General features: G+C 50.3%; 1 protein-coding gene across 1 annotated transcript in view; it reads right to left on the bottom strand.

The window, feature by feature from the left end:
• Positions 1-10,777, bottom strand: part of LDLR (low density lipoprotein receptor) — a 27,128-nt gene extending 16,351 nt beyond the window's left edge. Inside the window, exons 1-5 of the mRNA XM_012641348.1 lie at positions 10,530-10,777; positions 3,836-3,958; positions 3,113-3,235; positions 2,133-2,519; positions 390-626 (exon numbers count right to left, since the gene is read on the bottom strand). Of these exons, the coding sequence (XP_012496802.1) occupies positions 390-626; positions 2,133-2,519; positions 3,113-3,235; positions 3,836-3,958; positions 10,530-10,707 (1,048 nt within the window). The 5' untranslated portion in view covers positions 10,708-10,777. The remainder of the gene's footprint in view (positions 1-389; positions 627-2,132; positions 2,520-3,112; positions 3,236-3,835; positions 3,959-10,529) is intronic.
• Positions 10,778-11,619: the final 842 nt, after the last annotated feature.

Below are 11,619 nucleotides of genomic sequence, written 5' to 3'. Positions count from 1 at the left end.
CAACCTAGACATTAACTTCAGGCTCGTTCCTGTAGGCCCAGCTACTCGGGGGCTGAGGCAGGAGGATCACTTGAGCCCAGGATTTTTTTTTTTGAGACAGAGTCTCGCTCTGTTGCCTGCGCTAGAGTGCCGTGGCGTCAGCCTAGCTCACGGCAACTGGCTCAAAGCCAGTCTCCGCTGCGTGGGTACAACTGTCTCCTGCGTACACGCCCAGGAGTGTCGCTGCTTTGCAAGAAGTGCATTGTGCATACAACTACGAGCTCAAAGACGCCAGCTCTGCACACAGCGACCTTAAGGAACCTCACAGTCCTGGCCGTGCACATGTTTCAGATAAGCAGAAGTGAGGCTCAGCAGTGGGGTGGGGGGAGGTTTGGAAATTGCCCAAGGACCCCACAGCTGGAGCGGAGCTGCCCTGGGAAGCACCCTCTGACTTCGCGGAGCATTTGCAAACAGCAAGGCGCTGCCAGTGGTGGGTGGGAAACCAGGCGGCCAGAGCTCACCGTTGATACAGCCAAGTTCATCGCTCATGTCCTTGCAGTCGAACTCCCGGTCACACTGCCGGCTGCCGTGGATACAGGTCCCGTCGTCCGAGCACTGGAATTCGTCAGGGCGACAGGTGGCCACAGCTGGAAAAGACAGAGTGTGGTCATTTTCTCAAGAACAAGCGACCAGAAAAAAAGACCTTCCACTTGTGCAGTAGTGATTTCCCAACACGGGAAACAGGAACAGGCTGCCTCATGCCTCAGGGGCTGCCTGGTGGACCAGGGAGATTTACAGATGAGAAAACACTCCCAACCTCCAGGAGAGTAGCAGACAGTGGCTCATCCTCGAGCTGGAGGAAGTAGACCCTGCTTCTTGCAGCAGGTAAAAAGCAAAGCGGTGACCTTCCTTCCCACTAGGAGGGAAACTCTCAGATACACCTTTCTTTGTATTTGTCACCTTAACAGAGATTAACATGCATTTTAAATACAGGTTTTAGAACATTTTTCTTTTCCGGCAGGACTTTCGAGCCTCAATAAAGAAGCGGCCTGGGAAATTATTATTAAAATCACAGCTCCAAAGTGTGAGCAACAGGAAGGAAGAAAAAAAAAATAAAGCACCCCCAAATGCAAACACCCTAACACAACCAAGAAGGTTTTCTTAGATTTCTTTCCAATGTTTCTTCATTTGTATTTTTATTTATTTATTTTTGGAACAAAGGAATGCACATATGTATTTCTTTATTTCTTGTTTGTTTGTTTGTTTACCTTTTTTTTTTTCTTGAGACAGAGTCTCATTCTGTTTTCCTGGCGAGTACAGTGGCATCATCCTAGCTCACAGCAACCTCAAATTCCTGGGCTCCAGCGATCCTCCTGCCTCAGCCTCCTGAGTAGCTGGGACTTCAGGCACATGTCACCATGCCCGGCTAATTCTTCTATTTTTAGTAGAGATGGGGGTCTTGCTCTTGCTCAGTTTGGTCTCAAACTCCTGACCTCAAGTGCCACACTTTTAACAGTTTGATGACCACGTGGGCTGGCGGCTCCTGTTCTGCACAGTGGCAGCCGTGGGACATATCCTCTTCTGCAGAAAGTTCTATTGGGTGGTGCCAGACTTTAATCAGAGCCTGCAAAGGTCAGTGCGTTGCTTCATTCTATGGCAGGGAGACCTCGGCACAGCTCCAGCTGCTGTGGACACACTCATGAGGTCATGTCCCTAGCCAAGGGTCATGGAGCTTGTACGTCACCAGGCAGGCTCAGCGTCCTTTCTGGGCCCATAATACTGTAGGCTAGCCAGGTGTTGTGGCTCACACCTGTAGTCCCAGCCACTTGGGAAGCTGAAGTGGGAGGATCGTTTGAGCCTAGGAGTTCAAGACCAGGCTGGGCAACATAGCAAGACCCCAGTCTCAGAAAACAAAAAGAAAATACTGCAGTTCATAGCTCCTTTCCATTATCAAAAAGAGACTAACTGGGCATTAAAATGTGCTTTGGGGACTTGCATTCTCCTCAGTGTGATCAGAAAGATTGAAACAAACATGATATGGGACCAACTTTCTTGGCAAGTGATTTGAAATTGTTTAACCATCTAAAGTTGCCGCCTGTCTCACACCTGGGGGAATCTGGGGACAGATGAGGGGACCCCACTCCCTGCCGTACCGCAGTCCTCCTCGTCGGACTTGTCCTTGCAGTCGGGGCCGCCGTCACAGCGCCAGCTGTTGTGGACGCACTCGCCGCTGCGACAGTGGAACTCGTGGGCAGAGCAGGGGCCGTTGTCGCCTTGCGGGGCATGTGTGTCGCGGCCCCCGCAGTGCTGCGGCCACTCATCGGAGCCGTCCTTGCAGTCGGGGTCACCGTCGCAGGCCCACAGCTCAGGGATGCAGGTGGAATCGTTGCACCAGAAGCTGGCGGGGCCGCAGGTGGCCACCGGGCACGAGGCCTCGTCTGAGCCGTCCAGGCAGTCCCGGTCCGAGTCGCAGACGAACTGCTGGGCGATGCACTTGCCGTCGCGACAGCGGAACTCGTCCTGGGAGCACGTCCTGGGGGCTGCGGGGACAGACGGGAAGAGACCACCCTGTCACCTTGGATCTCCTCCTGCCCCCGGACTCCAGCCCATTCTGCACGCAGGGACACCATGCCCAGAGAGGCCGGACCCCAGTTTAGCAGACGCCTGCAGGGCCTGGCCCCCGAGCCGCTGTCCTCTCTGCGCCCCGGGTTCCTCATCTGTACACGCGTCCTGGCGTGGCTGCGAGGACCGGCCGATTACTAGGTGGAAGGCCCTGAAACTGGGTCCCTCGAGACGGTAGCGCCGCCTACAGCATTGCTGTCGTTCTTGTGGGTTGAGCATCCTCCATACGACATGCTGGGACCAGCAGCGTTCGGGATTTGGGAATATTTGCGTTATCCTCACTGGTTGAACATCCCAAATCCGAACATCTGGGATGCTCCAAGGAGCATTTCCTTTGAGCGTCATCTTGGTGCTCGTACCAAGCCGCCAAGAGCTGGAGGCCGTCTCCTGAGCAGTGGCCAGCACGCTGCTCCTCTGACCACCCCCCAAAGCCTCGGCGGGCTCACGGGAACAGGCCGGCCCGGCCGCACGGATACGGCCCTGGGGTGTGCGGCTGCCAGGCAATACTCACGACAGCCTTGCTCGTCCGAGCCGTTCTCACAGTCCACTTGGCCATCGCACCTCCAGAACTGAGGGATGCAGCGGTTGACACGGCCTCCGCAGCTGAAGTCCACCGATTTGCAGGTGACCGACACTATGGAGAAAAAGGATTTAGTCTTCACTCAAAAGGAAGACCAGTCAGTCTCTCTAGTCCCATCATTGCCAAGGAAAACTCCAGAACATGTAAGAGAGTCTCAATCCTACCCTTTAAAATAGAAAATTATTATTATGTATTTTTTTAAAGAGGAGGGGTCTTGCGATGTTGCCCAGGCTGGTCTCAAACTTCTGGGCTCAGGCAATCCTCCCTCCTCAGCCTCCCGAGTGGCTCGGATTACAGACCTGAGCCACCACGCCTAGCCAACACCACCCTTTACGGGTCAAAAGAAAGGAAACTAATGAAGTGTGTTAAAAATGACATGTCAGGTGATGCAAAGGTTTTGGAACAAGATAGAGGTGGTGGCCGCACAGCATTGCGAGTAAATGCATTAATGCCACTGCGCTGGTTGATTTCATATGAGGTGAACTTCACCTCAATTGAAAAACAAGGGCCATTTAATGGCTTTAAGGAAAGTTCCAATCATGTCTCCTCTTCCTACATCCCAATTCATTTTAGCCGCCATCAACAAAAAGGGTTAGGATTGAAATAATAATAATAATAAGGTTAGGAGGTGCTTTGTGCCCAAAGGGGACTCACTGCAGGTCTCTTGGAACTCATCGGAGCCATCCGGGCACTCGGCGCTGCCGTCACAAACCCACTTGTAGGAGATGCATTTCCCGTCTCGACACCGGAACTCGTTCCTCTCACATGTGTCTTCCACTGAGAGAGAATAAAGGGAAGGGGACTCCTCAGTGGCAGAATCAGACACCAGCCAGGCCTCCGGTGTCGATCTCCTGTCCACTGAAGAATGAACTGGAAATGTAATTCTATCAGGAACAGCCGGAATCCCAGGAAATTAAGCACACACGACAAATGAATATTCATGAACCCTAAAGTACAGTGGAGGGTGCAAAGAATAAACCCAAAAGAGGGAACTAGCAACAAAGTCCTTGACACGATAATGATGTTCGTTCCAAAGTCTGGCCCCGCTGGGGAACAAAATATTAGAATTTCCGTGTACATTAATGGAGAAATGAAAAGTAGTTGGTGTATTAAAAACATGTACTAAAAACAGTCATGAGGAAGACAGACACAGCAAAATCATTAAGGTGGAAGGAAACTTGAGGAGTTTTCTCCAGTAGGTAGAAAGGAAACATAAAGAGATAAAGAATTGTAAGAAATTATAAATATAGAAGCTAGGGAACGTAGATCCAGCAGTGAAGATAACTGTATATCTGAATATATCAAATGAAAAGAAATGGGACAGAAACATTAACAAAAGATATAATAAGAGAAAACTTTTCCTAGGAAAACAAAGACTTGGATTATTAGGTAAAAATGAGAACAAAGTAAGTGTTTGGAAAATTTCCTAAAATATATGATTTTCACATCTTGGAAAAGAGATCAAAATGCTATTGACTGTATTGCATTTTAAATAATTTTGTTTGTTAGCTTTTGGACAGGGGTTTGCTCTGTTGCCAGGGCTAGAGTGCCATGGCGTCATCCTACCTCACAGCAACCTCAGACTCCTGGGCTCAAGCGATCCTCCTGCCTCAGCCTCCTGAGTGGCTGGGACTACCGGTGCTCACCAGCACGCCCGGCTAATTTTTCTACTTTTTGTAGAGATAGGGTCTCACTCTTGCTCAGGCTGGTCTTGAACTCCTGGCCCCAAGCAATTCTCCCACCTCAGCCTCCCAGAGTGCTAGGATTATAGTCACGAGTACTGTGCTGGGCCAAGATTGTCTGTTTATTTATTTGCTTATATATACATGTATGTATGTGTCCGTGTGTGTTTTTATGCTTTCGACACTGTACTTAAGAGTATCCACGTATTTATCTGACCTTTCAAACATGCGTGGCCAGAGGGAGCCCTTGGACTTGACATTTCTGCTACAGGGATCCACGGAGGAAAGGTCTGGCCCTTCATCCGTTTCTGCTTTGATGGTTCACAAAGCATGTCCGTGTAGACTCCCTGAGCGGCAGTGTGGAAAAGGGGTTAGACAGACAGTCCTGGCTTTCAATGGCTTTCCACGCCATTTAACTAGAATGACATGGGCAACTGATTTAATTCTTCTGGAGCCCATTTTCCTGATCTGTAAACTGAGGCAGAATAGCAGTCTCTACTTCCTAGAGAGTGTTGTGAGAATTAAAGAATAGCCCAGACGCTGACATAATAAATAAATATCAGCTTGCAAGCGGGCACACGGGTGACATATCCATGATGGAATGCTACTCAGCAATGAGAAGGGACAAGCAGTTCATACACACTGCCACAGGCAAATCTCTGAAACACACTGTTTCTGGCTTCTATTGTCACATATATAGGATTTTGTGCATACTACGGTGGCATTTATGTGACGTTCTAGTACAGGCAAAACTAATGTAAAATAACAGAAATCAGACTAGTTGTCCCTGGTGTATGTGTGTTGGGGGGGTGTGATTAAACAGCAAAGGGGCACGAAGAAACTTTCTAGGGGGTTAGAACTATTCTATATCCTTTTTTGTTTTGTTTTGTTTTGTCTCTGTCACCTGGGTTACAGAGCAGTAGCTCACTATAACCTCGAACTCTTGGGCTCAAGCGATCTTCCCTCCTCAGCCTCCCGATTACAGGCAGGCGTGGGCCACCCCACCCAGCCAATTTTTAAAATAAAATTTTTTTGGAGAGATGGGGTCTCACTGTGTTGCCCAGGCTGGTCTCAGACTCCTGGCCTCTGGCGATCCTCCCACCTCTTTTCTTTTTAAATTGGGATGTAACTGACATACTATAAAATGAACAGATACAAAGTGAACAGTTAGGTAAGTTTTGGTAAATGTCGACATCCATGTAACTACTCCTGGTTAGGATATAGAATAGGGGCAGAGCGCGGTGGCTCACGCCTGTAATCTGAGCACTTTGGGAGGCTGAGGTGGGAGGATCGCTTAAGGTCAGGAGTTCAAGACCACCCTGAGCAAAAGTGAGATCCTGTGTCTACAAAAAACAGAAAAATGAGCCGGGTGTGGTGGCACCGCGCCTGTAGTCCCAGCTACTCGGGAGGCTCAGGCATGAGGATCGCTTGAGCCCAGGAGTTTGAGCTCTAATCCTACCACTGCACCTGGGAGACGCATTGAGATTCCATCTCTAAAAAATAAATAAATGGAAAAAAAAAGAAAAGAAAGTTTAGTTTAGGGCTTCCAAGTCCAGTGCCCCATGACCCTGCCAGAGGGTAGGAACCCGCTAGGAAAGGCATGGGGCGGGGGGCGGGGTGGAGGGGCAAACAAGGATGGAGATGGGAAAGACGGAGAAATATAGAGAAGATTTAGAACAATCAACAACTCGGTAACTGTGAATTACAAGGAGGCCATGTCCCAGAGGTGGCCACAGAGTTGGGAACCCAGGTGACAAGGAGAATGGGTCAAAAATAGAAAGGGAAGAGAGAAGCGACTGACTTGAGCTTTGGAATGTGCTGTGGTCACAGCCCCTGGTGGTTCTATTGCCCAGCTACTGATCTGCACGGGATGTCCCCCTCGGAGGTGCTCCCACAATGTCCCCCACACCCCACTGACTCATCGCTGAATTGGGATCTTGCTCAAAGGAGGACATGACTCGCTTCTCGCCTGTTGACACAGGGGGCGGATACAAAGCAATTGGGATTCTAGGCGACTCAGAATAAATAAAAGGGAGGTCCAGCAAGCGGTGGTGCTGGCAATGAACATCTCGAGGGAGGAGCTTCTATCACCCCACTGGGTGACCACAGTTTTGGTGACCACTAATCCATTGCTCTTGTCTCCCAGGCTTTGTTTGCACAAGGGCCTGTCTTACCAACAAAATTCGCCATTGGAAAGTCTAGAAATGTTCATTACAGCTGAAAGACCCCTTAAACAGGGACAAAGAATTAAAAAACCCCTCCCCAGCCCTCAATCTTTCCCTGGCTATAATTCCGCAGGCATGTGCCAGCCAGAGGCAGCAACACGTGTATCTACTGTTTGTCCCTTCTTATTGCCGAGTGGTATTCCACTGAATGGACATGTCATCTGTGTGTCTGTTTGTAAGCTGATGTTTATTTATTACACGAGGATCTGGGCAGGGCCTCTTTTTTGGGTTCTCTTCTTTAATTCTCACAACACTCTCCAGGAAGTGGAGAATGCTATTTTGCCCCATTTTACAGATCAAGAAAGTGAGGCCTAGAAGGATTTTAAGTCAGTTCGCCCAAGTCATTCTAGTTAAATGACTCGGAGAGCCACTTAAAGCCACCTTTCCACACTGCCTCTCAGGGAATCCACAGAAATGTGTTCGAGACCGCACCAACAGGAAGACCCCACCATTACCTATTTCTGTCAGGACAGGCGATCTCACAGCCGACCAACCCTCCAGACAATATTTAAAAAGTAGATTGTATTGCTACAAGTGTAGCCAGACAGCATTCACCTGCAAAATAAGCCCCCGCAGCTGGGCAAGTGGGGACAAAGTGTGCCAAGTGACAGCACATGGCGGGGAGGGGGGTGTCCCCACAGCACAGCCTGAGCAAGGGGTTGGAACTAGTCCTCTTGCAAACACCACAGCCCAAAGAAACCACACATTTTTCTTGTTCTTTTGAGCAAAGCTTGGGTTTTTAGATCATTTGCATTTCAGCCAGAGCAATTCAGAGCAGCGATCCTCATGTCCATCCTCATGTCCCCTTGTGCTGCGGTTGCCCCAAATTACATACACATCGCGTCCCTCTCAAAAAACAAAACAAAACAAACAAACAAACAAAAAACGCTATCAGCTCCAAGCCCTCCGATCTCTCTTGTGTCACGAGTGACAAGTCAGGAACAAGGTTATCGAAACAGAAAAGGAGAACACACATTTCTGCTTTTTCCCCAACACACAAATGAGGTGGTAGATGCTTTCGATGTTTTCCTTCCCATGCTGCTGAAGGGAGTTGCTACATCAGGAAATCAACATCGTAGCTAGAATCATTTCCTTAAAAAAAGAAAAATCCTCTGGCTGGAGGAAATAGACTCAGCTGAAAATGAATGAGAAATCAATGGATCATTGCTCCTTTCCAAACTGGGTGTGTAGTTTCGCCAGGGTGAACTCAGTGGTAGATTATGTTGCCTGTTCCCTTTGGGAGGAGTAGCAAGATGCCATAGCAACAAAAGGCCATTTCCTTGACAGCAGGGCAGAGTGTAGATGCTACTAATGCACTTGATGTGGAATGCAAAGGGGACAGCAAAGCACAGAGCAAGAGAAGCATCTAGAATTGGATCCTATCAATGGAAGAATTCTACAGATCAGAGCAGGAATGAAGAACATAACCTTACAGGTTTTTGGTCTCAACAAAGCTCTTGCTATCTTTTTCCCCCCAGTGTCCCTTGGAAGAAAGGTATGTCAGGAAATGAAAAATGAATGCCCTGGGACTTGTTGCTAAAGCAGACACAACTCCAAACCCAGCTGATCTACTTTTTCTAAATGTGGGTGAGCCCCGTTTGACAATCCACATACCACTGTTTACTGATTTTTATCTGGCTGGGGGTAAGGGCGTGTGCAGTTTCGGATTCCAACCAGGACTTCCTAGAGGAAACAGACAAGAAATTCCCCCCAGAAAAAATGGCTTGAAGCCAGCTCCAAAGCAAGCTGGTACAGCTAGAGCTGCTATAAACATCCGTCAAGGAGCTCTCAGAAGTCCGAACAGAAGAAAACGTGAGCTTCCCAGCCATTGAGTGAGAAGAAACCAAACTGACAAGGTCTTGTTCAAGATTTCACTTGCAACACCTTCTCTTATTAGGGAAGGAGTTGGTGAGTGAGTGAAATTCGAGTGAATGTAGTACTTCTCGACCAAGCCTCGCTCTCTGGGCCTTACACAACTGGGCGACCGCATTACTGCAGTAACCATCGTGCTATTTCTCTGCACCCTCCCTTCCTGGCCTCCCAGAGGAAACTGACAAGTTACAGATTCCGAGAGAGTTCAAAGTTCTGCCTCCACTCAAAACCAACATCCTGCCAATAAATAAATTTAAAAAAACGAAAACAAAAACTTCCTGCGATTCTGTGCACCAGGCAATCCCAGTCCTTTTAAGGGCTGAGCTGGTTCTGAGGACTAACGGGGCCTTTTAGCTCCTGTGCTGGGCAGGGCTGGCTGCCTTTCCGCAGCTAATTTAAAGCCATCTAAGAAAGCAGTAGCTTTCTACTGATCATGCACCAACTGGCGTCTTGCCGGTCTAAAGCCGAACCCACCTCCCCGAACGAAAACTCGCCACGTGGGCAGCGCGACCGGACCCATTTAGAGTCTTTGAACTAACGAGGACACTTTGAGGGGCCCGTCCCTCCCGGGTCGCTGTCTCTGGGTCCCTGCCCCGCCCTGGCTGAGGGTCTCGACCCAGGAGGGATCAGGAGAGATGCTAAAGCGAGTTCCAGCCTCGGGAGGCACCGAGGCCCTGAGGATGGCCTGGGAACGCGGTGAACTTGACCCGGGCGGGCGGCGCGCGGGGCGGCCCCGAGGACCAGGGGGACAAAGGTCTGTCCACAGAGCGCGGCGGAAACCGGGGCCTTTGCCGAGGTACCCGGGCACCAGGTGGGTGCCTCGTCTGCGCTCGTGGCAGCTGACGCAGGGTCCGGAGATGTCGCCGCCTTTGTGACAGGAAGCCCCGAGAGGCGCCAGAGCTCCCAGGAGGCCGCCTAGCCGGGATCGCTGAGCGCCGCGACTTACGCGAAGGCCCCGCCCCCCCGGCGCAGGCCCCGCCTCGCCCCGCGCGCCTCCGCTTCTGCCGCCTGCCATTGGACGAGGGGAGTGGCCCGAGACTCGCCTGCTCGGACGGCGCCCAATGGGAGCTGGGGGCGTGGCCTCAGGGCGGGGGCGTGGCGGGAGGAGGTGGTCCCAGGCGCGGCGCCCGCGAGCCACACGCGACGCTGCGTCCGGCCCCGGGGGAGGCAGCGGCGCCCCCCCGAGGTGCACAAAGTGGATCTGGGCGCCGCGGTAACGCCTGCCCGTGGGGACTCACCCCCCAAGCTGGGAAACCGGGCCTCGAGTCGCTCTTGCCAGTAGAATGACAGATTTGGGGGCGGTCCCTCTTTTTAGGACTGGAGGTCCCGGTACCCCGCTCTGAGGAAAAATAAGGGGGTCCCTTAACCTGCAGGGACTTGGGGCGACAGCCGCGCCCCGTTTCCTACTCTTTCCAACCCTCACGCCCCCTCTAGCTGTTTGGGAAAGACCTCGTGCCATTTTCCTACAAGTCTCCCAAAGATGGAGTGGTTAATTTTCTCTTTCCTCACCCACCGCCGGGCAATCTAAATTCCCAAGGGGCGCGCGCGGGCGCCTGGAGCAAGCCTTACCTGCAGCCCCCACCGCGGCGAGGAGCAGGGTGACAGTCCAGCGCAGCCTCCAGCCCCCGGACCTCATAGTGGCAGCCTCTGCCGGCAACTTCCCGAGCCACGTCATGACCCCGTAGTGTCCGCGCTGGAAACTCAGGCTTCCCGCGACTGCACGCGGAGCCCTAGTCATTTGCAGCATTTCAATGTGAGGTTTCCAGCAAGGGGAGGAGTTTGCAGTGGGGTGATTTTCAAATGTCTTCACCTTACTGGGAGAGGAGGAGTTTTGAACGGCTGATGTGACATCTGCTTTTTAACCCGTGAAGTCCTGGCTAGGATTCCAGTCCTTCCAAAGCGACTCCATAGGCAGGGGGCTTAATTTGTTGTACTTCGGTCTTGGGGTGAAGAGTTGACCTCCTCCTAAAAATTGGAAATGAGTCTCCTGAAAGATCCCCGTGAAATTTCTCAACTTTCAACTGCTACGTTTCTGTTTGGTTCCCAAAGGATACCAACTGTGCTTTCACATTGCCTAGTGACAATCTCCTTTCTGCCTCAAAAGAAAAATAGAAATATTGGAAACTTCCTCCCTCACTCCCTTCTAGATTGCCTTATTCCTTTCTAGGAATCGTATATAGATTTTTAGCTCCGTTTTTAGTTGTATATTGTTTTTAGATGGTTATTCCAAATTGCCTTATAAACAGTGATCAATGAGGAATTTAAATAAAATCATCACGAAGAGTACAACCATAAAAAAATTATTTTGTTTTGTGGGATCCAGCACTTGGATGAATTATGAGCAAAAACATTTCAAAAATCACTTGACCTAATATCTAGAGCATTGGGTCATAAATATTGATTTATCCTTTTAGGACCAGTTGAACAAACAGAAGGGTGGCTTTCTCTCCCCCAAGCAAAAATCAAAACAAAACAGGGCTTTCACAGTTGAACTTGAGTATCTAAACCACAGACAGCTGGTGGAGACCAACTTTTAAAATCAAGGAGTCTTCTTTTGGGGTTCATGGGGTAGCCAGAGGCCCCTTGCTAAAAAGGCACATGTGAGAAACTTGCCTGAACCCCACAAAAAATCTGGCAGCCTAGAGGATTCCCCCAGAAA

This window comes from Propithecus coquereli, unplaced genomic scaffold (assembly GCF_000956105.1).
Source record: "Propithecus coquereli isolate 6110/MARCELLA unplaced genomic scaffold, Pcoq_1.0 Scaffold164, whole genome shotgun sequence".
In the NCBI taxonomy this organism is placed as follows: Eukaryota; Metazoa; Chordata; class Mammalia; order Primates; family Indriidae; genus Propithecus; species Propithecus coquereli.
The sequence above is the reverse complement of the archived record's forward strand: the minus strand, read 5'-3'. Positions and strand labels throughout refer to the sequence as shown.